At 57.4% G+C, this 27,882-nt stretch overlaps 1 protein-coding gene across 1 annotated transcript; it reads left to right on the top strand.

Annotated features, from left to right (window-relative positions):
* The first annotated feature begins 1,010 nt into the window (after nucleotides 1-1,010).
* Nucleotides 1,011-26,902, top strand: VPS37B (VPS37B subunit of ESCRT-I). The gene is made up of 4 exons (XM_040987083.1): nucleotides 1,011-1,128; nucleotides 21,118-21,289; nucleotides 24,276-24,358; nucleotides 25,045-26,902. The coding sequence occupies exons 1-4, from the start codon at nucleotides 1,018-1,020 to the stop codon at nucleotides 25,528-25,530; spliced, it is 852 nt and encodes a 283-aa protein (XP_040843017.1). The 5' UTR covers nucleotides 1,011-1,017; the 3' UTR covers nucleotides 25,531-26,902.
* The last annotated feature ends 980 nt before the right edge of the window (nucleotides 26,903-27,882 follow it).

The raw sequence follows: 27,882 nt of genomic DNA, 5'->3' as shown, positions 1-27,882 counted from the left end.
TTCCCCTGCCGCCCCTCGCGTTCCCACAGACGTGTCACTGCTCACACAGGGGTGGAGGGCCAGGCCAGCCGGCTGGTCAGAGCCCGGCGCAGCTCCGCGTCTGGGAGGCCAGCTCTCACCATCTGCCTCGCCGATGGCGTGGCCAGCACGAGCTGCACACAAAGGCCGCCAGTGAGGCCCTGGGCGTCCACTGAATGCCCCGACTGTGCTCAGCGAGGCCGCGCTGGGCGAGGAGGGCAGTGTGGCATGAGGCCGGCCTTTCCGAGGACAGACAGGCAGCATGAGGCTGGCCAGGGATCTTCAATTGTTCTTCTGAAAGCAGGAAAAAAAAGATTCCTTCCGTCCAGGGCCTCAGCTTTCCTACGTGTGCAATGGGTGGGCTGGCTTCCTGCATCGGGAGTTAGGGCTAACTTCCAGACAGCCGGGGAGGCTGGGCACCCTCAAATCCTTTGTCCTTGTTGTTTTCTTCTCTGCGAGGGCCCTGGCTGACCCGAGGGGCACTCCCGGGGGCCGCGGCTCACGGCCGGCCTGGCCAAGGCTGGGCTTCCTCCCGAAGGGGGCCCAAGGTGGCCGCCTGCCCTGCTCTCTCCCGCGTCCGCCTCCGGCCCTGCTGGCCCCCCACACGACGCCCAGAGCGCGGTGTGCGGAGAGCGTGACCCCCATGCTCCCCGGGCGCCCAGCCTCGTCGTGTGCCCCACAAAGTCCCTCTCCTTGGGGCTCCCTGGGCCTTCATTTCCTGCCCACTGCCCGCTTCCTGAGTGTTTTCCTTGAGGAAAAAGATGGTCGGGACGTCACGACGCACGCTCTGGCGCCGCGGTGACATCACGACCGCGCTCTCCTCCATCGCCCCCCCGGGCGGCTCGCAGGTCCGCGACGTCACGTCCGCGCGCACGCCGCCGATGACGTCACGCCCCGGGATGGCGTCACGCGCCGCTCGCGGGGCGGGGCCGGCGGAGGGCGGCGCTTCCGGTCGGCGGAGCCGGGCGGCCGGGCGGCGGCGGAGCGGCGGGCGCGGGGATGGCGGGCGCCGCGAGCGAGGCGCGCTTCGCCGGGCTGTCGCTGGTGCAGCTGCACGAGCTGCTGGAGGACGAGGCGCAGCTGACGGACATGGTGCAGAAGATGGAGGAGGTGAGGCGGGGAGCGGGCCCCTCGCGGCGCGGCTGGAGGGGCTGAGGACCCACAGCTGGGTTATGGCGGAGCTCGGGAGCGGGGGCCGGGGGAGAAGGTTCGCGAAGCCGAGGGGCTTCTCAGAGCGTCTTCATTCAGGCGTCCTCGCGGCCGGGCCGGGCCGAGGGGGTCGGGGGGTGCGCGGCCGAGGCCCCCTTGGCTTGGGGGGTCTGCCCGGGGAGGTGGCAGAGGAGCCCCGCTTCCTCACGGCGCCCCTTTCCTCGTGGAAACGGAACGTCGACATTGCTTGGGGGGGGGCTGGCTTTGCCCCCCGACCCCCAGTGGGCTCCGGGTTTCCGGGGGACTTGAGTGGGGACCGCGAGTTGACCCCTGTGGTCGGCCAGGGCTGCCCCTTCGGGGTTCACTGGCTTCCCCTTGCGGGTTCGCGGGGTCTGCTTCCTCCTTTTCCTGCCCTCCAGCCCTCGGGGCGCCCTCTTCCCCTTGGGCCCCGACTCCCCCGGTTGGGGGCACCCACGCTGAGCACCCCTCCGCCCACCTGCCGCCCGCTCGGCTTTGTCTCAGATGGAGCCTTCCCACGCCCACTGCGCCCGTGCGGGGGACTTTGGCCGTCTTCCGCAGGAGGGGATTGTCCCCCCGCCGAGCCAGCCCCCAGAAGGGGGGTTCGCATGGAAGGCGCTCAACAGATCATTGTGTGAGCCACAGAGAGGCCTCTGTAGTCAGGGGGCGCAGCCTCCCGGCTAAGGCGCCCCTTGTGTTGGCGGGGCCCAGGCGGCGTGGCCGGTTTACCCCGGAATGGGCTCCAGGCGGCCCTCTTTATGCCAGAGGATAATAAGTGACAAAATCCATCTCTCTTGCCTGAATGGGAGTTTCATGTCTCCGAAGAAAGAAAAGCTTTGCTTCGTTTCTCCGCTGTTCCGTTGCTGGGAGACCTTTTGTTGGCTGTCAGAGGGGCATGTTTCCAGTTTAATGATGAAATGACAGGTGTGTTTTTCTCCTGTGACACCACTACAAGCTGTTTCAGTAATAGCAGAGCAGTGGCTTTTTTTTTTTTCTGCTGGGACTTGAAATAAACTTTGTGGCAAGCAGAGGACTGTGACTCAGGCTGATTCAGGTGTCTGCCGCGGCCGGCATCACTGGGAATTACTATTTGAAAGGAAAGGCAGACGAATCTAGCGGGAATGGGGTTTTTTGAGTAAAGCTGACCTTGTCCGTTGGAGTGCCCAGCAGAAATGCTGAGGACTGACTCCGGCTCAGCTGGCCACGTGGTTCCAGGTAGTCACCACGTCGTTTGCTTTTCTGGGTGTAGTTCTTTTAAAACAAGGAAACTGAACTTGAAAACCAAAATACCTCGGGGCAGTGCTGTCGGCTAGGGCCACACTGTGCAGGTCCTGCTGCCCGGGTCACGCCTGGCGTGTCCCTGCAGGAGCGGGGTGGAATGGCACTTCCTTCGGCGTGTTTGTGAGACGCGGTTGAGGAAGCTGGGACAGCTGGGACTCTGCTCTTGGCCAACTGGAGCTTTTCTGTTACGTTGAAGGAACACAGTCTAGACTGGGGGCGACTGCTTCCCCTGCCTCTCCAAGCATCCGTTGGGAAGGGTGCGGGGCGCCTGTGCGAGGAGCTCTGTGGGCTGGGGCCCTGCCTGCTAAGCACCGCCAGTGGTCCTGGCTCGCACCTGCGTCCTCCCGTGCTGGCCGAGGCGATTAGCACGAGGCCTTCTGCACGTGCGAGTCGCTCTGATTTCAGGAGTTTTGAGTACACTTTGATTTGCCATCAGCCTAAGAAATGTGTACTTTGGTGTGCTCCGAACGCTCGCATGTCTCCGGAAGCAAGCGTAAAACGGTGTGTGGCCCTGGCCTGCCACAGCAGTAGCCCTGGACCCCAGCCGAAGGCTTTTCTCATGAATTGGCAGGAGGAGGAGTTCTAAATTGTAGAGTGAGGCTTCTCGAGCCTCAGGGGATGTTTTGTGGCGGCTGCGAAGTGTGGCTGGGTTTCCCAGGGCTCCGGCGCCCTGCCTGGCACGCCGCTCGCTCAGTTTTAATGGTGGTGTGTGAGTTCTTGCAGTGCAGTGGTGTTGAGGCTACAAACCGCCTCGTTTTCTGGGCCTGAAGCCTTGGTGGAGTTTTCCTAGGCCTGGTTCCTTCCGGGCTGCCGTCCTCACTGCTCTGATCAGCTTTGCAGTTTGTGGTGGGTTGACATTTCACGTGCACATTTTGGGTTGTTTTCACCCAGCAGTGGATGGTGCCTTCAGCCGGCTGCATGAACCCCGTTGGACGGGCAGTGCATTCCCTTAAAAGGAGGTGTGGCTCAGGGCTTAGTCAGCTGCATCCACCTTTGCTCTGGTGCTTTCCCGGGGGTGCAGGTTCGGGGTCTTGGTCTCCATGGCTGGGAGACTGCCCACCTGAAGAAGTGCGAGGGCCGCAAGAACAGGGAGAAGAGCTGTGGTCTGCAGGAGCTGTTTGCCAAAGGCGTGTTCTGCTCTGACTGGCGTGTGAGCGTGCGAAGCTTCTGCATGAATCATCCCGGCGCGTTGCAGTTCTGGGCCTCGCCGTGAGTCCGGGGCTGCTCCGAGTCGGAAACGAGCCATCGTTCCTGTACATTCTGACTTGGGAGGGCTTTAGGCTTTGGGGTTTAAAACTCTCCATGGACCTATCACTGTAACCCTTGAGTGAAAAATGAAATCTGTGCCAAGGAATATTTTCAGAAACTCAGATTTATCTCATTTTATCTTTTTTTTTTTTTAAGATTCATTTTAATTGGAGAGACAGAGTTAGAATCTTCCATCCACTGTGTCACTTGTCTGCAGTCGGGAGTCTGGAAGCTCTTCTGGGTCTCCCATGTGGGTGCTAGGGCCCACGACTTAGCCATCCTCCGCTGCTTTCTCCGCTGGGGGATGCATTGGAAGTGGAGCAGCCAGGATTTAATCTGGATCTCATATAGAATGGCACTGAGAGGCACTGTTCGGGCTCTCTTTTTATCTTTTTTAAGTTGCTTCATTTATTTGCAAGCAGAGACAAATACTTGTTCACTCCCCCGGTGCCTGCAGTGGCTGAGCAGGAGCCGGGAGCTCGGACAGTTCAGGTCTCCCACGTGGCCGGCAGGAGCCCACCTCCCTGTGCCTTAGCAGCGAGCTGGAATCGGGGGTCTGAGCTGGCGACAGACCCAGGTCCTGCAGTGGAAGGCGCGGTGTCCTCGTGCCAGGCCGGATACCCGCCCCTTGGTGCTTTGAAAGGAGACGTTAGACTGAAGAAAGAGCAGCTCCGGTGTGTGGCTTTATCTGGGTTCTTCAGACTGTTGGGGTTTCCTCGCTGCCCTGGGGCTCTTGTGCGGCTGGGCACAGTGTGAGCACTCGCCAGTGACTTGTTCTCCGGAGAGGTTTTCAGGACTGGTAGATGGTTCAGGAGAAGTTGGATTGCATGCTTGAGTGCCCTTCGCTGTGTTTACTCAAGTTTCAGCAGGGGGCGGTGGGCAAGTGGGCGCAATGGCCGGAGACGGACATGGCCTTTGATGCCAGCGGCCACGACCTCCAGCAAAAATTCAGCCTTTCCAATTGTGTCCTTGTTGGCAACGAATGGCATAATAACTCACTCTGTAGGGATGTTGGGCGGATTAAATAAGTATGTGAGCTGTGCTGCGTGGTGGCCAACCCAGAGCTGACCCCATCGTTGGCTACTACTGCTGAAATGTCCGCCCACACAGGGGAGTCTGTTAAATACATTGATGCCTGTGGAGGTACAGAGGGTAGTGGAAGCCCAGGTCAGGAGGTGGGGGCAGCCACTGTGGCCAGATGAGGTTTGTGTACATGGCGGGGAGAATGAGAGGAAATGTGGCTGCTGAGGGCTGGCAGTGTGAGGATGCTTGCTCCGGAGGACAGCACAGCATCCTGGGTTGGCAGGGGAGACTCAGGAAGGCCTGAGGTGGGAGACGGAAATGAAAACAACGAGGGGAGGGTTTGTATGAAGGTTTTGGGAGAGGGGGTGGGATGCCGCTCTGTCTGAGATACCCTATCAGCTTTTCCTCCAGTGCCCCACCCCCTCCTAAAAAGACTGATTTATTTGAGAGAGTTGGGAAGGAAGACAGCTCTCCGATTGCCTGGTCCAGTCTCCAGGTGACTGCAGGTGCCTGGCTGGGTGGGGCTGGAGCCAAGAGGCCAGAGTTTCCGGGGCTCCTGGGTGAGTGCAGGGGCCCCAGGACTTGGGGGGGAGTGGTGTGGAGCACCTGGGTTTCACTCTGCGCTTGCTCCAAGATGCCCGCTCCACCCACTGTGTCACAGTGCCGGCCCCTTTGGGATGTCACCAGCTTCCTGTGTTCCTGACTTTGGGAGCTCTGGTTGGTTGTCACAGACATGTGCCCGTTAGTGCTGAGGAGTGAAGGTGCCCGGGCTTCTAGGGCTGTGGGCATGTGTCGGGGGGAGCGGGGGAGGACCTTGTTAGGGTGATAGTGCCGGCCGGTGGTCTGGGGTGATCTGGAACGAGCAGGATGTTCAGCTTGGAGGTGGCATTTGCGGCCGCTTCCTCCGAGGCTTATTGGCACAGAGGACGGTGCCAAAGGCCCCTATGGGTGAGTCATGAGTTGGGGATGAAAAGAGTGGCCTTGGAGGACTGAGAAGCAAGCCCGCTGACCTTGTCATCGACAAGTGTTGGTGACTGACTGGCCCGAGGAGGAGCCCACTGCTGACGGAGCTGTGTGAACCCTGTCCATCATGTGACTGCACCTGAGCTGGGGAAGGGCAGATGGTGGCTGCAGAAGGTTGCTGAGGGTCCTCGGCCAGCTCCGCAGAGCACGGTTGGGCAGGAGGACCTGCGTGCCACTGCTTCCAGGGGAAAAAGCCACTGGCGCTCCGAGCGCCCAGGCAGGAGTGCCCAGTGCTTGGTTTCTGGGTTCCTCGTCCTTCTGGAGAGCTGTTGTAGCCGGCAGTGCAAAGGTGCTACAGGCAGGGTTTGTAGTGTCTGGGAGGGGGAGCAGGAAGGCAGGAGGTGGGTGTAGCCTTGTCTCCGGTCACGTGACCGAGTGCTGGGGGAAGGAAAGCTTTTCCAGGTGTGTCACGGAAGTGTGAGGGGTGTTGTTCATTACTGAGTCAGAGTTAGTGGTCCATCCTGCTGGGTCACTCCCGAGTGACCTCAGCGTTGGGGACCATGCCAGACTGAAGCCAAGAGTCCAGAGCTGCCTCCAAGTCTCCCATGTGGGTGCAGACTTGGGCCGTCTTCTGCTCTCTGAGCTGTGTTCCAGGGAGCTGGATTGGAAGTGGAGCAGTAGGGGGTCTTGAGTCGACACCCTAAGGGATGCCAGTGTCAGGTAGTGGCTCATCCTGCCACACCATGATGCCGGCCCCCTGATCTAAGGGTGAATGTGGGAGACTGGAACCTTTTACCAAGTGACGGCGCCTTGTGTGCACAGCCGTGTCGCCCAGTGCCGGCTGGGGAAGGCAGCACAGTGCTGGTTAGCATTTCCACTGGCTGGCTGTTCCACACCTCGGGTGGGGGAGGTTGCTCATATACACGCCTGTGCACAACACCGCCATGCTCATCCCAGGGTCATGCAGCTGGGCACTGGACCTGTGACCTAGTGGTGGTGTCCGCCCTTGTTGGGGTGCACACCTTGCCCTTGGGGCTGCGGGGAGCCAGCAGGCAGTGCTGCCTGGCGGAGGAAGATGATTCATGGCCTGTGAGTCAGCAATGAGTTAAGGGTTAACCAGGGAATGAGCGAGGCTGGAGGGACAGATGGGGGACCAGATGGCCCTCCAGGTCAGGGGCTGCTGCAGGGTGTGCTCTGGTGGGGCTTGCTTGCCTTTTGTGCGGGTGGCTGGCAGTGGATTGGAGGGGTAAACCCAGAGTGCACAGAGATCTATCAGGAGGCTCAAAGATGGTTGCTGAAAATGATGTTAGGGCAACCAAAACAACCAGCTCCCGGGGCTGCCGGGGCCTGTGGAGTTTGGCTTTCTGGCAGCTTGGGCAGTAGTACACATACAGTGGTTCCGTCTGCCAGGGCACCTTCCAGAGCTCCCAGGAAGGTGGCACGGTGGGTTGAGCTGCTGCACGGACGCCTGCATCCCGAACTGGACTTGACAGTGCAGTCCGGCCTCTGTTTCTGAACTGGCTTCTGCCTCATGCGTGGTGGGAGGCAGCAGGTGGTGGCTCAGCGCCCGACCGTCCGTAAGGCAGAGCTCAGAGTGGCTCCTGGTGTCACGCTGGCCTGTGCCGCAGGAGTTTGGGGAGTGAATATTGAATGGAAAATCTCTTTCTTGCTTTCCCTGTGACTATGCCTTTCAGGTTGTCAAAAAATAAACATTTTATTAAAACCTTGCAGGGGAAAAACTAGTGGAGCTAATATTAGAAATAAAAGAGGAAAAGGGACTCCAAATTTATAAAAGCTGCACAAGAATTGGAAAGTCAGCCATTACGTGGAGTGGTTAAGTCAGGATTTGGCTGACTAGGAAGCCTTGGCACAAATGTTTAACCTCCTCCGGTGATAGCAACACGAGTTACCCTGTGGATTAAACGAGGTAGTGTTGGTGCAGGTCAGCGAGTGGCAGCCGCGGGCACTCCGGCGGCTTGGAGCCCCTGATGCCCAGCCCGCTGGTCGAGTCAGAGGGTGCTAAGGGTGCTTAACAAGGACTCCGTGCTGAGTAGATTGGGGAAGCAGTGTTGTATTGTTTCGCTTTGTTTCTTTTTCATAATGTCTTGCTGCAAAATTGTGCGTTGGTGCTAGAGAGGAATAGTAGACAGGACTTCTCAGACTGGCTTGGTTGCGAGCCCCTTGGCAGAGACCCCGCAGGCCTGGGGTCCGGGATGCCCCTTGGCAGAGACCCGCAGGCCTGGGGTCCGGGATGCCCCTTGGCAGAGACCCCGCAGGCCTGGGGTCCGGGATGCCCCTTGGCAGCGTGCGTCTGCCTCAGTAGCTCATCCGTGAGGACAGACAGGGGTAGGCCATCTAGGGCAGGTGCCCTTAGCCTCATGCACTCTGTTTTATGAAGGTTAGGACATCTATTTTGTTTGTATTCCTAGTTGAACAAACCTTTCAAAATAGCGTTTTTACGTGTTTATTGTGAACGTGGAAAATACACAATGCTCTAAGAAGAAGGGTAATCACATAATGAAACCCCCTGGGAAGAAGCGTGGTCAGTAAGGTAGGGTTGGTTGTTTTTAATTAGAAAGACAGATGTACAGAGAGGAGGAGAGGCAGAGAGGAAGATCTTCCATCTGCTGCTCCACTCCCCAAGTGGCTGCAAAGGCCAAAGCTGAGCCAATCCGAAGCCAGGAGCCAGGAGCTCTTCCGGGTCTCCCACGCAGGTGCAGGGTCCCAGGGCTTTGGGCTGTCCTCGGCTGCTTTCCCAGGCCACAAGCAGGGAGCTGGATGGGAAGCAGGACTGCTGGACTTAGAACTGGCACCCATATGGGATCCCCGCACATGCAAGGCAAGGACTTTAACCCCTAGGCTATAGCGCCGGGCCCAATATCATAGTTTCTATTTTTTTCATTCACTGGGGATGATTCACAGCATAGACTTGTATTGTGTTTTTAACCTAAAGTTAATTCTGGGCATATTTTTATTTGTGTTAATCAGGTTTTTCTTTTTTTTTTTCATTTTTTTAATTTTGACAATCTTTACATAGTTAATTAGGGCACAAAGGTTCAAGGGCTACAGGAAAGTAGGTAACACTATTATTTCCACATTGTTTTGTTCTCTGTATCTGGGGTAAAGAGGGAGATAAAGGGAGAAGCCCCACCCAGTCTCCCACCCACCCCAGGTCCCCGAGGTGGGGCACGCTCCGAGGGTCTTGCTCAAGTGGTTTTGATAGTTCAGTAGTTATGAATTGCTGCCAATCTTGCCATTCCAAGTACGGTGAGGTCGCTGCAGAATCCACTGATTGACATAGTCCACCTTAGAGTCTCTGTTTGCCCAGTTTTTCACTGCCAACATATGCCTGGGCTAGTTGATTGATTAGTTCTGTCCTCTGTTGTGGTGCCAGGTATCCTCTGCAGGTTCCAATACACCCATATCCTCCATGTGCACCTGGTCATGCTGTCCACTGCTCCGTCTGAGCCTCTGAGGGGCTCGGCTCTGGCACTTGCACTCCATGGCAGACCGTGGGTTCTGAGTCCGGCAGTTCGACTGGGGATATCCCAACAGAAACTTTGTCTGAGGTGATCCCAGACCAGATTCTTGTGTGTGCTTGCAAATACAGGGCCCAGCACAGTCCATCGCCCCAATAAGCTGGTGGTTGCAATTGCTGGGCTGGTTCTGTTTCCAGCCCTGTCTTCCACTGGAACCAATGGGTGTTGCAGTCCAGCCAATCAGGTTTTTCTTGCAAGATACAATTTTAAAAAGTATATTTGAATGTCAGAATTACAGAGAGAAAAGGGAGAAATAGATCTTCATCCACTGGTTCACTTCCCAAGTAGCTGCAGAGGGCATGGCTGAGGCAGGCTGGAGTCAGAAAGGCCGTTCGGGCCTCCTAGGGCAGGGCAGAGTTCCAGACACTTGGATCATTTTCTGCATTTTTAAGGCAGAAGGGAGGGGATGGGACGCGATCTGCACAGTGGCTTAACCGTCTAATCCTCCACCTTATAGCACCAACATCCAAAGGGGGTGTGATACAGGTCCTGGCTGCCCCGCTTCCCATCCAGCTCCCTGCTAATGGCCTGGGAAAGCAGCGGAGAAAGGTTCAAATCTTTGGGCCCCTGCACCCACAGGGGAGACCCAAAAGAAGCTCCTGGCTTTGGATTGGCTCGGTTCTGGCTGTTGCGGCCATTTAGGGAGTGAACCACTAGATGGAAAATCTTTCTGTCTCTTCCTTCGTTTTGTAAATGTGTCTTCAAATTAAAAGGAAAAAAAAAATCCATCCCGCTCCCCCCAGGAGTGACACAGCCCTGGGGCCAGTATGAATTGCTGGTGTCACAGGTGGCAGTCTTATCCCTGTGTCATGCAACGGCACCAAAAAATATGATTTGTAAAAACAAATACTTTTATTTGAAAGGCAAAGTTACGGAGAAGGTGCAAGAGCCACGTGGGGTGCAGGGTCCCAGACACTTGGGCCGTCTTCTGCTTTTGCTGTGATACAAGCTGTGCCCACGAGGGATGCCTTCCTTGTAGGTGCTCACTTCACTTGCTACCCCACAGTGCCGCCCCCCAAATGTGCCGACTCATGAACTACTCAGAGAGCTGCTCAGCCAGGAGTAAAGTGAAGAATTACTGTTCTGTTGGAAAGCCAGCTGAGTGCTTTGGAAAGAATGAGTGATTCACTGGGGAAAAACCCAGAAAACTTGCAGGTGAAAGGGAAGAGCTGAAGGCAGGGCTCTGCTGTCGCTGGGAAGGGCGCGGTGTGTGATGGGGGACTCTGGGAGCTTGAGCTCAGAGCCCCCTGCTCTGCGAGACCCTTCGGAAGTCTGTAGAAGCTCGGCCTGCGGGCACGTGAGTGGAGTTGTGGCCGCAGGCGTCTGGCACCAGCTGCTGGGGTCTCTTCTCCCCCGGCTTCTTTAGGAATGGCCCAGCCCCTTGGGACAGCCCCCTCTGGAAGGCTCTACTGTGCAGCTCTGGGAAGGAGCGGGCCACGGCAGCCAGGCCTGCTGGCCCGAGCTCTCTGTGTTTCTGAAGGAGGAAGTGGTTGTTGCTGAGGAGGCTTGCCACCTGCACTGACGAGGAGACGGACTTGAGTCCTGGCCAGTTGGCAGAGCGCTCAGTTGGATCCGAGGGGGGCAAGACAGCAGCTGACATGTCTAAGAATTACGCTGTTTCTCCCTTCTGCCCTTTCTGGGGGCCCCTGGAGTTGCTGTGGGACTGCACAGCTGGCCAGCACATCACTGGTCTGACCCTGGGCGCAGCCCGTCTCTCTCTGGGCTCTGCTTCAGCTGCGGAGAAGCGGAGCCGCGGTCGGAGGTGCGACAAGCCCCTTGCTGCGGAGACTGGAGAGAAGGCGGCTGGCAGGTCATCTGCCTGTCCCTCCTCGTGTCCTGGAGGCTCCAGCCCAGAGGCCAGGGGTCCTCCTGCAGGAGTATGTTGCTCACTGCTAACTGTACTTCTGCTGTTCCTACTGGATGCAGGAGAAAGAGCGGCTGCTTTTCTGGGAACCCTTTGCGTGGGAGCTGCCTAACTCAGCCTGGCTTGCCACATTTCTGAGTTTAGATGCAAGCCCACTCCAGCCCGTGGCTTGCTGCTTCGGGAGGGGGTCTGGGGTCATCCCAACAAGAGAACTGGGGCGCCGGCAGCCGCAGCAGCTCAGAGTGACAGGCTGTGTGTTAGCTGAGTTTCCATTTCCTTCCCGAGTGGGCTGTAGCCTGGAGGTGCTTCACCTAGCCCTGGGTGCTTGTATCCTGGATGCTTCATGACTTCTGTGCTTCTCTGATTAGTTCTGGATTTTTATTTTGTCAACCTGTTAAATAGTCCAGTTTTGAACCGATTGTATGCTCACCTCCACTCCACCCCCGACGCAGGATCAGTGGGTGGTGATGCTTGGCTTATGTTATCATTTAACATCAGAGCCTGAATTCAGATGGAGATTCTGTTGAATTTGGTTAATCTTGGGCCCAGCGCTGTAGCATTGGGGCTAAAGTCCTCTCCTTGAGCATGCTGGGATCTCATATGGGCGCCAGTTCTAATCCCAGCAGCCCCGCTTCTCATCCAGCTCCCTGCTTGTGGCCTGGGAAGGCAGCTGAGGATGGCCCAAAGCCTTGGGACCCTGCACCTGCGTGGGAGACCAGGAAGAAGCTCCCGGCTCCTGGCTTCGGATCAGCTCAGCTCCAGTTGTTGCAGTCACTTGGGGACTGAACCATTGGATGGAAGATCCTCCTCTTTCCTCCTGTATATCTGACTTTGCAATAAAAAAAAAAAAATAAATCTTTAAAAAATTCATCCTTCTATTCATTTATTTGTTTCATTTTTATTGGAAAGGCAGAATGATGCAGAGAGGACAGAGCAGGATCTTTCTCTGTTTGCTTCCCAAGTGGCCACAACAGCCAGAACTGAGTCAATCCAAAGCCAGGAGCCAGGAGCTTCTTGCGGGTCTCCCACACGGGTGCAGGGTCCCAGGGCTTTGGACTGTCCTCGACTGCTTTCCCAGGCCACAAGCAGGGAGCTGGATGGGAAGTGGAGCCCTTGGACACTGACTGGTGCCCGCATGGACACTCTGATTTGAGGATGTACCGGTGGCTGGAAGCTTTCTCTCTAACTCTGCTTTTAACAAAAGGGGTTAAAAAAAGAGCAGGCCAGGTGGGGGCATGCACCAGGTGGACAGGTCTTGCATCAGAGAGCAAGGCGGCATTGAAGGGAACCTGCCAGAGAGGGTCTCCCATGGGCCAGAGGGTCTCCCATGAGCCAGAGGGTCTCCCATGGGCCAGGGGGGCAGCTTGGGCATCAGAAAGGCCAGGGGCTGTAACTTAAGGAATAAAACCAAAAGTCAGAATTCACTAATACTCTGTGGCACAGTGAACTAAGCTATCGCTGCAGTGTCGGCATGTCATGTGTGTTCATCTGTGTCCCAGCTGTTCGACTTCCGTCCAGCTTCCTGCCTGGGAAAGCCCAGACCCCTGCCGCCCTCATGGGAGATCTGGAAGAGGCCCCTGGCTCTGGCTTGTTCCTGTCTCCACTATTACGGTTATCTAGGGAGTGAACCAGTAGCTGGAAGAACTTTCTTTTTTTTTTTTTTTTTAACTCTACTTTTCAAATAAATAAAATAAATCTTTATTCTTAAAATGTGTATTTATTAGTTACCAGGAGATCTTCGAGCTGCTGGTTCACTCCCCTAGATGGCCACAAAAGCCATGCTGGGCTTAGCTGAAGCCAAGAGCTTCTTGCAGGTCTCCAATGAGTCACGGGGCCAAGTACTTTTCCCAGGCCTTTGTCAGGGAGCTGGAGGCCAGGACACGAATGAGCTCCCATGTGGAATTCCCTCCCGTAAGTCACCCTGTCACAGTGCTGACCCAAAAGATTTATTTATTTGTTTGAAAGAGCGGCAGGGAAAGAAAGAAGACACACAGAGACCTTATCTTACATCCTCTGGGTCACTCCCTAAATGGCCCAATGGCCGCAGCTGGGTCAGGCTGAAGCCAGGAGCCTGAGACTTCGTCTGGGTCCCAAGGCGGCTGTCAGGGACCCCCACGCACTTGAGCTGTGCTGCTTTCCCCGCACAGGAGCAGGGAGCTGGATTAGAAGTGGGGCAGCCAGAACACACCCCCTAAGTGTCTCATGAATGAGTGAATCAAGTGGCTATGGTGTTGGAGCCACATGTGGCTGTCAGCCTGTGAGTGATTTTAAATACATGCGTGTAACTGTTACGGGCTTTCAGGCCCTGGTGGTGGTCACACAGCTCTCACACTGACCTGCATTCCCCGTGCGGGAGCAGGCTTGCGCAGAGCCCCGTGTCTGCTGTGTGGGGGAGTTGGTAGCTTTGCTTTAGAGCAGCCGGCCTTACTTTCCCTTTGCACCGTCCTGGGGCTCCAGGAGTGTGAGTTGTCCTGTCAGCAGTGGCTGTTTGTAAACATTTAAGGAGGCCTTGCTCTTCAAAGAGCTTAGCAAAGGTTTTAACAGTGACAGCTGCCACTGAGATGTTTTGTTTGTTTAAGTGCTTATTTGCATCTACTTGAAATGCAAAGAGAGCTCCTCCACCTGCTGGTTCTCCCACTGTGTCTGCCAAAGCCAGGAGCTTGGAGCTTCATCTGGGTGTCCCACGGAAGTGGGTGGCGGGGACCGTGAGCAGGAGGTTGGGTCACGAGCGGTCATAGTCGGCTAGCTGGGACTGTGACACGAGCTGCCTGCATCCCAAGCGGTGACTTCAGTGCGTCGGTGTGAGCATCCTTAGGGATGGCGGCGACCACGTGCTCGGCCATGCCCACGCTGACCTGAGCACCACGTGCTCGGCCATGCCCATGTTGACCTGAGCGCCACGTGCTCAGCCATGCCCACACTGACCTGAGCGCCGTGCTAGGTTCTGGGCAGAGAATGCCGTTTCAGTCAGTCCTCGGGGGCCTGCTGCCCTCGTCAGAAAGGGGGGACTTTGGGGTCACTTCACCCCACAGGGAAAACTTCCGCGTGTGTCAGTCAGCTGGGCAAATGAATGAGATTTATTTGCATTTGTCTGAAAGGCAGAGTGACAGGGAAGAAAGCCTTGCATCCACTGTCTGTACCTAGGGTGGTCTCAGCGTGGGCTGCGTCAGGCCGAAGCCAGGAGCCCAGAACTCAGTTGCAAGCACTCCGACGTGGACTGCAGATGCCCCAAGTGGTGGAGTCGCCCATTGCGGCCAGCTGTCCCCAGGGCACAGCAGGGAGGAGCCTGGAACCCAGGCTGTGCAGCAGCCTCCTGTGCAGACCCACAGACTCAGTGGCCCTATGCAAGTCTGAAGGTAGAGGCTGGAGGCTCGAGGAGAGAACATGCCCTCCTCCCCCCCAGCTGCTGGGCTGCCTGCCGGCCACCTGGGCTGTGGCTCCAGACCCGCTGAGCATGCCAAGGCTGACAGCCCAAAATAGACGCCCAGAAAGTTTCGGGTTCTGGAAGTTTCTGGATTAGGGGTGCTGAACTCATGAAGCCTGTGCAGATGGTTGGAAATCAGAACCAGTTCTGTTCTGGGGAGTTTGAAAAAGTGATCTTCACTTGCATCTCAGCCTCCATCTAGGAGAGGCTCACGTCTGGCTGTGGATGGGCGGGGGGGAAGTAGGGGAGGTCTGAGCCGGTGCCTGGACTGTAGTTAGGGAGTGTGAGGGCCGCCGGCCGCCCTGCTGCAGGCTGAGAAAGCTCAGCTGTCCGAAGAGCCTGGCTTCCCCACTGTTTAACAAAATGTTTCCTTGGTAAATGTGATTCTTTACTTTGTGGAAATACTTTTTTTTTTTTTTTTTAGATTTATTTATTGGGTTCAGTGCTGAGGTGTAATAAAACTCCGCTTGCAGTTCCAGCATCCATGGGTACCTGTTGGAGTCGCAGCTGCTCCACTTCCAGTCAACGCCAGCCGCTTGCGCCTGGGAAAGTAGCGGAGGCAGGCCCAGGTCCTTGGTCCTCAGCACCGACATGGGAGACCTGGAAGAGGCTCCTGGCTGCTGACCAGTCCAGCTCTGGCCACTGTGGCCACTTGGGGAGTGAACCAGTGAATGGAGACCTTTCTCTATAACTTTAACTTTTCAAAATAAATAAATAAATCCTTCTTAAAAAGATTTTGAAAGTTTTGGGCGGTGTGCAGTGTGCGAGAGGATCTTCTATCTGCCACTGCACCCCTCAGGTTATCCCCATGAAGCCAGAAGCCAAGGGCATCTTCTGGGTCTTTCACATGGTTGGCAAGGGCCTGGATACTGTGCTTTCTCAGGCCATTGACAGGAAGCTGGATGGGAAGTGGAGTGGCTGGGACACAAGCCGGCATCCATACGGGATGTCAGCTTTACGCACTGTGCCATGGTGCGGGCGTGTGGCTGCTCGAATAGCTACAGGTGAGCAGGCTGCACCTCTGTCCATTTCTGAATGTGTAGTGGGTCTTGAGCATTCTGAGGATTTGTAGTACTGGTAAGAGTTTCCATTCATTTGTTTGGATTTGCTGACATGAAGGGCCAGTCAGGGGCTACCAAGAGCGTTTGGCTTGAAGTGTGCGCGGGTGCTGTGGATACATGCACCTGCCTTGCGGGTCGGGAGGGCATTGAAGTTGGGCTGCGGCAAGCTGGAACTTCCAGAACTGCACGTTGTAGGTATCTGGTTTGGAGGTGTCTGCTGGGAACCCCCATTCTGAACCAGAGGCCAGGTGGCCAGCAGGACTGCCTGCTGCTGCCCCGCCTGCCCCTTGTTCCCGACGGTTGGTGCCTTTTGTGTCTGTTTATTCCTTCCTGTCTTCTGGCACTTTCACCATGCCCCTTGGGCGGAAATGAAGAAACTGCCATGGGCACTTGCAGAGACTCTGCCTAGACAAGTGTTTTAACTTTTTGCTTTATTGTTATTTTATTTGGAAGGTGGGGGTGGGTAGGGCAGGAAAAGAAACGAGGTCTCTTCCATTCACAAGGCCTGGAGGCGGGCGCAGCGTTCGAGGTCCCCACGTGGCAGGGGGGCTTCATTGCCTGAGCCGGCACTCTGCTTCCTAGGCCTGCGTTAGCGACAGCCTGGAGTAGGCCTGGCCTCAGCCCCGGCTGCTGGTCGCCATGGGGGAGTGACTCTCCTTCTCTCTCTGAAACTGACTTCAAAATGGATTAATCTGAAGCCAGCTCAGAGAAAGCAGCATGAAGATCCCGCCATTCAGGAATCGTGGTCGCCAGGGGTGGGGGTGTGCTTCCTTCCAGGCGGGCAGAGAAGCCCAGAGGTGGAAGTGAAACTGAGGGTTTATAAACATGCATCTTCCCCCAGGACGTCCCTTTCTGAAACTGTTGATGGTTAAGACCAAGAACCGTGAGAAATACGAAATACGGGCTTCCGAGCGGCCCTGCTTCCCGCAAGCAAGGCTGCAAAGACCAACACAGAATACAGTGTCCTGCCCTGCTGGCTCCTGGAAGCCACGCCCGACTCCCTCTAAGCCTGTCCACGCAGCTTGCAGGTGTCAAGCTGGAGCGGTCCAGAGCCAGGGGTCAGCTGGGTCGCGTGTCCCTCGAGGCCTGTTGTCTGTTCCCAGGAAGGGCCTTTGCTTTGGGCGGGGCTGGGCTCTCCCTTTCTCCTCTGAACTCTAAAGGAAACAGCAGCAGAAAGTGTTTCACCCCAGGCAGCTCCGGGCTGAGCGTGGGAAGGCTGTGTACGGGGCCGTGCTGCCCGTTGCAGCTGTGCTCTGGGGGGCTTCTTAGAGGGGCCCTACTTTCTTGCATGCGTGTGAATTTGGAGGGGTATGAAGAGGAAGGGCTGGTGGAGCCGTCCGTGGGTCTTCTCTTGCGTGTTGTGTTGGTAATGACTGGCTGTAGCACCAGGATAGATCAGTGGCTCCTGGTTGTACCTCCTTCAGGACATTGATTTGTGGGGCGAGTGGCTTTGTAGGAGTGCCCATCCTGTGGGTGTACGTGTTTACGGAATGGAGGAGCCAGTGTCTTTCCCATGAGCAGTGCTGGCATCTCCTAGGAGTCCAGAACAAGGTGGTTGTGGTCACCACCCATGGTGTGGCTGTTAACTGGCTGGTCTGGGTTTTGGGACACTGACCATCCTTAGCCCACTTGCAGAGGTACCGTTAGGGGCAGGTGTGTCGGGTAGCAGGGCTTCCTGTCCTGGCTACCTTCCTTTCCAGCCTTGTGTGCCCCTGGGAGGCGGCACGTGATGGCTTCAGTGCAGGGACCCACCCTAGGCCCTTTCCTGACTTGGCTGGCCCAGCTCCTGTTTTTGTGGGTGTTGGGGGCATGTACCAGCAGATAAGAGACCTTTGTCTCCCTTGCTGCTTCTGCCTTGCAAATAAAGCAAGTTAAAATATTTTTTTATTGGAAAGGCAGATCAGATTTATGGAGAGAAGGAGAGACAGGAAGATCTTCATCCACTGGTTCACTTCGCAAATGGCCACAACAGGCTTTGCTAAGCGATCGAAAGCCAGCCGCCAGACTCTTCCGGGTCTCCCACCGGGTGCTTTGGGCCGTCCTCCACTGCTTTCCCAGGTCACAGGCAGGGAGCTGGATGGGAAGTGGAACAGCCGGGATACAAACTGGCGCCCATATGATATCCCAGTGCTTGCTAAGTGAGTGGGTTTAGCCCTTGAGCAATCACTGTGCCCAAGTTAAAATACCTTTGAAAGAAGTGACTGTAATATACAGTCAAAATTGAAAACTGTTGCTTTAAATAATGTTGATTACCATGCTGGACTGCCTTTTCCTCGGTCACCCTGCGCTCCTGTCCTGGATGCGCTGTGCACTGCTGGGGAAATTCTGCTTTCGGAATTTCCCTCAGAGCCAGTGTGAGACCCCACACGGACTCGGCACCCATGTGTTGCATGAAGGATCCTTCTCTTGGGTCCACATCTGTCACTTGACCTCAAGTGACTTGGGGTTTCTTGCAAGGCAGACTCGCTGAGTCAGCAGGTCTGTGTGGCGCGGCTGCTCTGTGCCAGACACTTGGTGTGCCAGAGACGAGAAGGATGTAGTTTGTATTCCATGGGGGGAAGACGGGCAGGAAGCAGGGGAGCATTGAATCCCCAGAGATGACAGCTGCCCCATTGACCCGTTGGTTCTAGTGGTAACATCTGGTGCAATTCATTGACAGCCATGCTGCCAGGACACAGGGCATCACAATGCCTCATGCTGTGCGATGTGCCAACCCTACACTGCCAATGTGCTCTCCATTCTATCACTGTTTCCAGGGAATCGGGTCTTTTGGAATTAGTGGTGGTTCTTTTTTTTATTTTTTTAAGATTGAAAAAAAATTTTTTATTTGTAAAGTCGGATTCAGAAAGAGAAGAGACAGAGAGCTTCTGTCCACTGGTTCACTTCCCAAGTGGCGCAACTGAAGCCAGGAGCCTCCTCCAGGTCTCCCAACCAAGTGGGTGCAGGGTCCCACGGCTCTGGACCGTCCCCACTGCTTTCCCAGGCCACAAGCAGGGAGCTGGATGGGGATAGGGGGCAGCCAGGACGTGAACCACACCCATACGGGATCCTGGTGTATGCAAGGCAAGGACTTTAGCCACTAGGCTACCACACAAGGGCCCTGGGATTTACTTTTGTCCGTTTATTGTACCAAATCTCTGGAGCTTTCTCCAGTGCCCGGGTGTTGGGAGTTAGCTCCTTTTGGTGGCTGAGAAGTGTTACATGGTATGGATGGAATGTTTGACCAGTCACTCATTGAGGCATGCCTGCGTTGCTTCAAGATTTTGGCTGGTTGGGCAAAAGCTGCTGCTTGCATGCCGACATCCCACAAGGGCAATCCTTGGAGTCCTGGCTGCTCCGCTTCCGATGCACAGACTGCCCAAGTCCTTGCGCTCCCACATCCTTCTGGGAAATCTGGACAAAGTTCCTGGCTCCTGGCTTCTTGTGGGGCCCAGCCTTGGCTGTTGCAACCATTTGGGGAGTGAACCAGAAAATGAAAGATCTCTTCTCAGTCCCTCTCTGCCCCACCTCACCCTTCTCACTGTCTATAACTCTATTTATGAACCACCAACTTCGAGTGGTTAAAGCCATGTCAGCCTTCTGCTAAAACGTAGAGTTAAAGAGCGAGGTGGGGGGATTTGTGGGAAGAAGGGACCTGGCTCAGTAGCCTAGCAGCGGCTCCCCTCCCCCCGCCTCCCATCCAGCTCCCTGCTTGTGGCCTCGGAAAGCAGCGGAGGACCGCCCAAAGCCTTGGGACCCTGCACCCGCATGAGAGACCCCGAAGAAGCTCCTGGTTTCAGATTGACTCAGTTCTGGCTGTTGTGGCTGCTTGGGGAGTGAATCATCGGACTGAAGATGTTCCTCTCTGTCTCTCCTCCTCTCTTTATATCTGACTTTCCAATAAAAAATAAATCGTAAAAAAAGAAAGAGAGATGGGGAGAGACAGAAGGAGAGAGCCTCCACCCCCGGTTCGCTTCCCAAGCGGCTGTACCAGCTGGGGCTGTACAAAGCCAAGAGCCAGGACTGGTGCCCACCTGGCACCCAGAAGGCCTGTCAGTGCTGCAGGCAAGGGCTATCCTACAGTGCACCACAGGCACAGCCATTAGTAAATGAAATGGTTCAGAGCCTGTTGGAAATAGTGCTGCTGTGACACCCACAGGAGGGTGTCGCGCGCGTGTGTGTGCGTGTGTGTGCGTGTGTGTGCGTGTGTGTGTGTGTGTGTGTGTGTGTGTGTACGTGAATTTGTTTCTCTGGAGTAAGTGCCTGCTCTACCAGGAGTTTATTTTTGTTTGTACTTTTAAATGGTCTAACAGTTGGAGGAAAGAATCCTGTGTGTTCTCTGTGTATAAGGCCAGGCAGGACCTGCTGACACTGGCACGGTTCTTGCCCACTCAGAGCCGCTGGGTTGGCGGAAGGAGCCCAGAACCCTGCCATACTGGTCCTGGGGACACCCCCAGCTTTTACTTCCTAGTGTGGAACTGCTTGTTTATTTTTCCATTGTAATCAAAACCCTGTGGGATTTCAGCCGAGCTGCATGTGGGATCCTGTGTGGCGGTCCGGGGGTGCAGGGGGGCTGCGAGTGCCAGGAACTGAGCTGGTGCCAAGCAACCAGGGACTCTACCCAGACCCCTGAGGAAGGAAGCAGCAGCTGAGCCGGGCTAGGTGGGGCACGTGAAGGGGAGGGTGGGAGCGCCCAGGAGCAGGGCAGCAGACGCGGAAGGCGAAGGCGCCGCCGGGGTGCGGCAGGGAGAGGGACCTGGTCGCTGCCAGCTTCAAGGTGGGAGGCATTTTGTGAAACTTCACAAACTGTGCTCTTAGTTCCAAAAATACCTTGCCCCAAAGTACACGTCATTCCTTTTCCTGTGAGCTGTTGGAAGTGCCCTGACTGCCTGCCTGGGCCTTTCCAGCCTACTACCTGTCCGCAGGCCTGCCATTCCGCCTTCAGAAGGAAGGCTGGCTGGCCAGCTCCTTCATCTCACAGTGGCCTGCGTCCACTGGAAAGGCCGGAGCAAACCCCTCTTGGGCAAAGTTAAATTCCACACCCCACCCCACCCCCGGCCTTGGGCTGGGATTTGCTAATGGATGGTGGCCAAGGGCTGGAAGGAGCCAGAAGTGCTAGGGCGGGGGCGGGGGCTGAAGAAAGAGCGGGTGGGGAGGGGGGAGGTGTGCAGCCAGTTTGATCATGGAGCCTGAGTTCAGCGGCTGCGGCTGGGAGCCAGCTGTCCCCTGCTGGTAGAATGGCTTGCTTAGCTTAGCGCTCTGTCTTGGCCCAGGTGTGTCCTGCAGCTGCTTGCTTTTGCAGGCTTGGTAGTGGTAGTTCACAGTGCAGCCATAGAAGCAGCAGCTTTGCATGGAGGACAAAACCCTGTCGTGCAATCGTGCTGGGACAGAGGGGACCCTGCACTGCTTACGGGACCACCAGAGGAGCTGGAGGGTTGAGGTGTGGCCCACAGCGTCTGCCCGGGGTGTGGGACCAGCTCAGAGACCAGGAGGCGGGCTGCGGTGGATCTGGGCCCTGGGGGTTTCTCACCATCCTGTGTGTTCTTGCAGACGCAGACTATTCAGCTTAACAAGGAGATGACGCTGGCTGGCAACCGGAGCCTGGCAGAGGGGAACCTTCTGTATCAGCCCCAGCTGGACTCACGGAAGGCCTGCTTGACCCAGAAGTACCAGGAGCTCCAGGCTCTCTTTGAAACCTATCAGATAAAGAAAACTAAACTCGGTAACTGATGGGGCCCGCTTTGGACAGAGCAGGTTGGGAAGACACTGGGCAAGCAGGGAGGCTGGGCTGGGACCGTGCTCGTGTGTCGGATGTGACCCTGCTCCTGGGACAAGCCTGCCACTGTGGGAACTCAAGACACACCTGCCCCCTGGAGCACAGAGAAAGGCACCCTTCTGAGTCATGACTCGCAGGCAGTGTTAGCCCTTGGTGGGCTCAGAATAAACACTAGTCCTGTCCTGGGCGCTGTGCTGGCCTGTGTCCTGATGCCTTTGCGGAGTTTGAGGGATGCTTTGGAGGAGCTGGGCTCATGTCTGGTGTTGCTAGGGGTTTCTTCCATCCGCCTTGTCTCCCTGGTAAGAACTTACCCGGACAAACCGCTGTTGCTGGCAGGGGTGTGGTTTGGTAGAACTGCCTGAAAAGCCTGGGTGGGCAGTGCCACGCGTGTGTATGTCCACAGCACCAGCGGTGCATCCTCAGCAGACAGGCCCTGGCACGGCCATGTCAGCCCCCTGCTCACAGCTGCTTTTGGAAATGAGCTGGATGCCCGCCTTGGGGGGGAGAGCCCATAGGTGTCAGAGCAGGTGCAGGCTGCGCCACTGGCAGGGAGTTCAGAGCCAGGCAGGACCTGCCTGGGGAGGTGGTGGTCCGGGGAGGAGTGAGCACAGGGGTGCTGAAAGGGGACATGCGGGGGCCTCCTCAGAAATGCCCAGTGTCTTGTGGCAGCTTGTGGTCAGGGCTGCCTGGGTCCCACTCTGAAGATGTGTGTGTGTGGAAATGTCTCCCAGTTACTGTCACATTCCAGCTGACTGTGGGGCAAGTAGTGACACTGGGTGCCCTAACCCGTGGGGCTGTCCCCTGGTCCGCCCCTGGTGGTGCTGGTTCTTCTTTAACATTAATTTTTATTGGAAAGTCAGATATACAGAGAGGAGGAGAGTCAGAGAGGAAGATCTTCCATCCGATGGTTCACTCCCCAAGTGAGCGCAACGGCTGGCGCTGAGCCAGTCTGAAGCCAGGATCCAGGAACTTCTTCCAGGTCTCCCACGTGAGTGCAGAGTCCCAAGGCTTGGGGCCGTCCTCAGCTGCCTTCCCAGGCCACAAGCAGGGAGCTGGATGGAAAGTGGGGGCTGCGGCGTTGTGATTCAGATAAACTCGGGGCCATAGAGAGCTGGATTCGCGGACGGGTTCAAGGATGCGGATTTACAGGATGCTAGGCAACCGCCGCAGGCCCAGGTGGGTTTGTGGGTTGGTATGTGAGGGGAATTGTGGAAGTTACTGGTGGCTGGCAGGAATAAGTGAGCAGTTTTAAAGGGACAAAGGGGCTGGCAACCTGCGGAGACGAAGGAAAGAATGGGCACGCTGTGCATGTCCAGATAGCGCCCCTTCTCCGGCCATGGGTCCCTGGGGGAACAGGATCTGGAAAATCAGTGGAAGGATGGGCCCCGTGTAATGCTTGTATACCCGCGCCCAGGAATGAGGTGACATGACGGGGTGAAATGAGAAGCACCAGTAGCTACCGCCCGGGGCTTCAGCGTAGTGCCAGGGTGGGTAGCTAGGGAGCCACTAGTGAGATTATGATGAGCCGGGGGGGGGGGGGCGGGCTCTCTGCGAAAGAAGGAGGGTCTGGTAGGTGGTTAGGGTGTGGAAGATGATTTTTTGAGGACAGAGGAAGTTGAGGGCTCAGCTACCGATGCCTAGAGTGACGGGGGGGGGTCAGGCAGTAGCAGTTGTTGGAACTGCGTCAGGCTAGAAGGCAGAGCTAGCTTAGAGCGGCGTGGCAGGACTCCTGATGGAGGGCATGCAGGGCCCGACCCGGGTGGCTGAGAACACCCATGGCTACGGGATTGAGCGCGGGTTGGTAAATGACAGTCGAGCCGCGGAATGTTGTATGGAATACTCAGCATCGCGATGTCGTTGTGGGGTCGCCGCACCGAGCTGGCAGCCGTGAGGAAGAGGGGGTCAGGAGCTGGAGCCTGGTCCCGAAGTTCCCGAGAGAGGAACAGGAGAACTAAAGTGTGGGGGCTTCTCAGGGAGGATAGAGATGGGGGGTTGATGTGAGGCCCGGTATTGGACAGGGCACGGGGCCATTGGGTGCGACAATGATTGGGGGCGCCCAGGGGGGGAGTGGTTCTGGGGGTTTGTTGGGGGCTATTGTATTGTTGAGAGACAGGATCACAAGGAGAGGAGAGATAGAGGCCTTCCACCTGCTGGGGCACTCTGGGAATGAGAGGTGCTCAAGTTGAATGTGCCAGAAGCCAGAGCGGAGACCTAAGCAGGGTGCCTCCGCAGGGATCTGCACCGACGTTGCAGGGGTGGGACGCACGGGAGTGTCCTCCAGGGGCTTGTCGGTGGGAGCTAGAGGGTGTGGGATGCCCGGATGGAATTACGTTATGGATAGCGGGGGAGGTACGGGGAAAACTGGCAAGCGGATGGTTTGGGATGTCTGTGCCACAGGGTGGAGGATTAGTCTGGATATGAACCCGTGATGTGCAGGCCCAAGCCAGCACCGTAAACGGCGTCCCCCGGGGCCAGACTGTGACTGAGTGAGCGTAGGCTGTAACGAAGCCACAGCCGCATCGCCAGAGCGAGTGCATAGCTCCAGGACGCGTGACTGTACTCATGCCCAGCTCCCAGCCAGTGGCCTGGGGAAGCAGAGGCCCCAGCATCCGAGCTCCTGCCCCACGGGAGGCCTGGGTGCAGCTCCAGACTGTGGAGTAGTAAATCGGTAATATCTGACTTTCCAATAAACATAAATAAATCTTTAACAAACCCCCCCTGCTCTCCCAGCGCCCGGGCTCCGCCTCCCTGCCACACAGGCGCCTGTGCCATACAGGTTTTCCTTTGAGCCCGCAGAGAATCAGCCGTTGGACGAGACACTCGTGGTGCCCGTCCTGTTAGACACTTTGTCGGGCCGGAAGTGGGAAGACGTGCGATGGGGCGGCGGGTGGAAGGGCCAGGCGGATGACTGCTCTGTGTTGTCCTCTTGCAGATCAGCAGTCCAGCAGTGCTTCCCTGGAGACCCTGTTAGCGCTTCTGCAAGCAGAAGGGGCCAAGATCGAGGAAGACACAGAGGTGAGGCCCAGCGGCCTGCAGGTGCCCAAGGGCGTGCTCCCAGGGTCGCGGTCACCCTGGGCTGTTAGCAAGCCTCGGGGGTTGGTGAGCTCCTGCAGGCACCTCCACCGCCGGGTGAGCAGCCTGCCCTGGGCGGGGAAAAGTGCCACAGAGAGGTCCAGGGGACAGCGGGCGGTCAAGTGCAGCCCCACGTGAGGGTATGCAGGCTGCCCAGAGAAGCAGCAGTGCTCCTTGGGTGCCTGTGGCCACACTGCTGTCCATCGAGGTCTGAATCAACATGGTCGCAGAGCTTTCCAGACCCAGGCAGTCAGCTGAGTGCTTGACCTGGCCGGGCCAGCAGCAGCTAGAGGAAGTGGGCCTGACGTGTTGTCGGGGTCAGACTGCATGGGTCCGATCCACCCTCAGGCTCCCCCTCAGCTGACCTGTCCAGGTGCAGCCAGGTCAAAGGCCGAAGGGGGTGGCTTAGTAAGGGGAGCCAGCAAGGGGGACCTGTGCACCTGGCAGCTCCAGGCTCCCAGAGGGCCTCTCGTAAGGCCAGGTCCTTGGGCTCCATCTGCTTTGTTGCACGTGCTGGCTTGTCCCCTGGGGTCCGCAGGCTGGTGGTGGTGGCAATGCGGGCCTGGGAAGGAGGAGGTGGGTCCTGGGGAGGAGGGGGCGCCTGCAGAAGCTTCCTCTGCCTCTCCCAGAACATGGCAGAGCAGTTTCTGGACGGGGAGCTGCCCCTGGACTCCTTCGTCGACGCGTACCAGAGCAAGCGGAAACTGGCCCACACGCGCCGGGTGAAGATTGAGAAGCTCCAGGAAATGGTGCTGAAGGGGCAGCGACTCCCGCCGGCCCCGCTGCCGCCCCGGACGTCCGAGCCGGCCCCCGCGGCCTCTCTGCCCTACCCCTCCGTGGAGGCCAGTGGCGGCCCCTCCGCCCTGCCCCGGCGCATCCCCCCACCCCCGCCCCCTGTGCCTGCAGGATGCTTGGCCACCCCGTTTGCTGCTGCCTCGGGCTCAGGACAGGCCATTCCCTACCCAGGATTACAGTGCCCGCCCCTGCCCCCCCGCGGGGGCCTCCCTGCACAGCCGGGGTTCTCTGCGCAGTTTGTGTCGCCGTACCCACCAGCTCTCCCCCAGAGACCCCCACCTCGGCTGCCTCCGCACCAGCCCGGCTTCATCCTCCAGTGAGCACTGCGGGGACGCCCTGCCCGCTGCGCTGGGCTCCCGCGGAGGCCGTGAGGCCTGCTGCTGTGCAGGGACTAGGTTCCTGGGGCCCGCCTGTCCGTCTGATTCTAGAACTGATTCTGGTGAGTAGAGGTAGAAGGCCCGCTCCGTGCGTCCAGGTGGTGTGTGCGCCGGGTGACCGCCAGGTGTCGTCATGCTGACTGCCTGCACCTTTGGGGACAGGCTCTCTTCTGCACCCGTGGGGGACCGTGACCCCCACTGGCTCAGGAGCATGGCTCATTGTCTATCTGCAAACGTCAGTTCATGTGTCCAGCCCACTTGCCACTGCAGCCCTGGTGGGGTCCACCAGCGTTGGCCAACCTACAAGGTTGGTGCCCCTGGCCAGGCTGTGCTGCCCAGACAGTGGCATGGGTCAGCATGGGCCCCTCTGCAGCACACCGGCTGCTTCCCAAGTCACAGGCACAGTTAACACTGACTGTGTCCCAGGATGGGCGTGTGGGACTTTGTACCGGGAACTGTACCCAGCGCCCTCTGCAACCTCGAGCCAGCCCGGTGGTTTCTAGGAAGAAAAGCTCCCCCAGTATTTTTACTACATGTGTAATGCTCCTGTTTTATATTTGGAAATAACTTTTTTTTGACATAGACCATTCAGGGAACTTTGTAAAAAAATGCAAATATTGTTTTGAGCAGATTGAGAAGCAGACAGGAAATGAATGCGACTTCCTGTGTGCGAGCAGCGCGCGCTTGCACCTGTAGTGCCCGTGCCCGTGCCTTAGCCTCCCTGCCAGGCCTCTGGCCCGTGCAGGGCTGGGCCCTGGCAGCTCCAGCAAGTCTGGCCACCTTCAGCTGGGCCCAGCTGACTGGCGGCTGGGCCTGGGGTGGGTGGGGTGGTGTACGCATCGGCTCTTCTGCCTCTGGGGGGTCTCCCTACGTGTGCCAGTCCCCAGGACCCAGCTGGGGTTGGGGCAGGCTGGAACCACACACCTGTGGCTCACGGGTGAAGCTTGTTGTCAGTGGGCTTGAGCTCGAGGCCACCAGCCTGTCCTCAGCTACCCTGCACTCCTGGACTTGAACTCTACTGTATTGACTGTAAAGGAAACCCAACTGCCTAGGACGATTCACTGCTCTGCCCGTCAGGCAGGCTTGCCACGTCCTGTGAATCTCCAGCAGCAAGTGGTGCCACACACACACTCCCCTTTACCTCTGTCGCCAGCCATCGGGGTGCCCACGGCCCCGCAGTACCGCAGCTAGGCACGAGTTCTGGGTTGGCACAGTGAGGCCGCTGGGCCGGCTGCACTGTCCCCACCTAGGGCTGCGTGTGGCGCGGGTTGTAAAGCTGTAGGAGCCTTTTTAATAAACAAAATCGTTGGCCACAGTCCTGTCCTTCCTTGCCAGGGTGTGCCTGTGGGTCTGGTTCTGGAGTGACAGCTGGGGTCCCGGCAGAGGTGCCGAGACGGGCGGTGCGGCCAGTGGGGCATTCCTCCAGTCTCCCAGCAGGGATGGGCAGAGGCAACATGCTCCTCCCAGGCCCTCTGCGTCGCTCAGGCTGGCAGGCCTCTGTGCACAGGGTTGTCGCGGGCCGTGCTGTGATGGAAGGTCCTGTGGAGCTGGCTTTGGGCATTTTCCTGTTGGTGTCTCAGGGTTTAATTGCAATTCCTGTTCCATCCGTGGTCCTCCCAAACCGGTTCTCCCCAGATGCATGCAGTTACTGGGGGGCCAAAGCTGGGTGCCAAGGGCCCCACCTGGGCCTCCCAGGCAAGTGGTCTGTGGGGGGCAGCAGGTAAGGCTCCAAGCTAAGCTGTCCCATGTGAGTGCAAGTGTCCTGGCTGCCAGGCCAGGTGCCACCACCCCTGCTAAGTTGTGTCGAGTGTTCTCCCGTGCCTTCTGTGCTGTGGTCTGGCTTTTGTCCTTGCCTGTCCATGCGGTCTCCCACTGAGCTGCCGGGTGCCCGTCACCTCCATCGTGCCGAGCTGTCTGCTAAGCTGTGCCGTGTCCTCCTGTGCCCACCATGCTGTATGCTCTGTGCCTGTTGTATCCGCTGAGCTGTGCCATACACTTGTGTGCCCATCATGCCCATTGCTGTGCTATCTGTGCCCGCCGAGCTGCGCTTACGTCCTCTGCCACCCCTGCTGCGTCTGGTTCTCTGTGTCCCAGTGAGGCCCTCTAGTGAAGGTAAGCCTGCACGCTCCCTGCCAGTGCTGGTGCCCAGGGCCGCCAGGCTGAGGGCCTTGCCCCAGGAGGCTGTTCAGAACCCTGCCTGTGTGCGCTGGGGCTTCTGGGGGAGCAGTCTCCCTTTGCTGGCAGGGAGTTCATGCCAGTTCCCGTTCCCAGCGCCTGCTAGGAGTCTGTGTCCCT

The sequence above is a fragment of the Ochotona curzoniae genome, unplaced genomic scaffold, assembly GCF_017591425.1.
Source record: "Ochotona curzoniae isolate NIBS_2020 unplaced genomic scaffold, NIBS_Ocur_1.0 contig_46, whole genome shotgun sequence".
Taxonomy (NCBI): Eukaryota; Metazoa; Chordata; class Mammalia; order Lagomorpha; family Ochotonidae; genus Ochotona; species Ochotona curzoniae.
The sequence above is the reverse complement of the archived record's forward strand: the minus strand, read 5'-3'. Positions and strand labels throughout refer to the sequence as shown.

Coding starts and splice junctions, on each gene's coding strand:
- VPS37B (XM_040987083.1), top strand. CDS start 1,018: ATGGCGGGCGCCGCGAGCGAGGCGCGCTTCGCCGGGCTGTCGCTGGTG. Junction 21,290..24,275: donor GATAAAGAAAACTAAACTCG/GTAACTGATGGG, acceptor GTCCTCTTGCAG/ATCAGCAGTCCAGCAGTGCT. Junction 24,359..25,044: donor AGATCGAGGAAGACACAGAG/GTGAGGCCCAGC, acceptor TGCCTCTCCCAG/AACATGGCAGAGCAGTTTCT.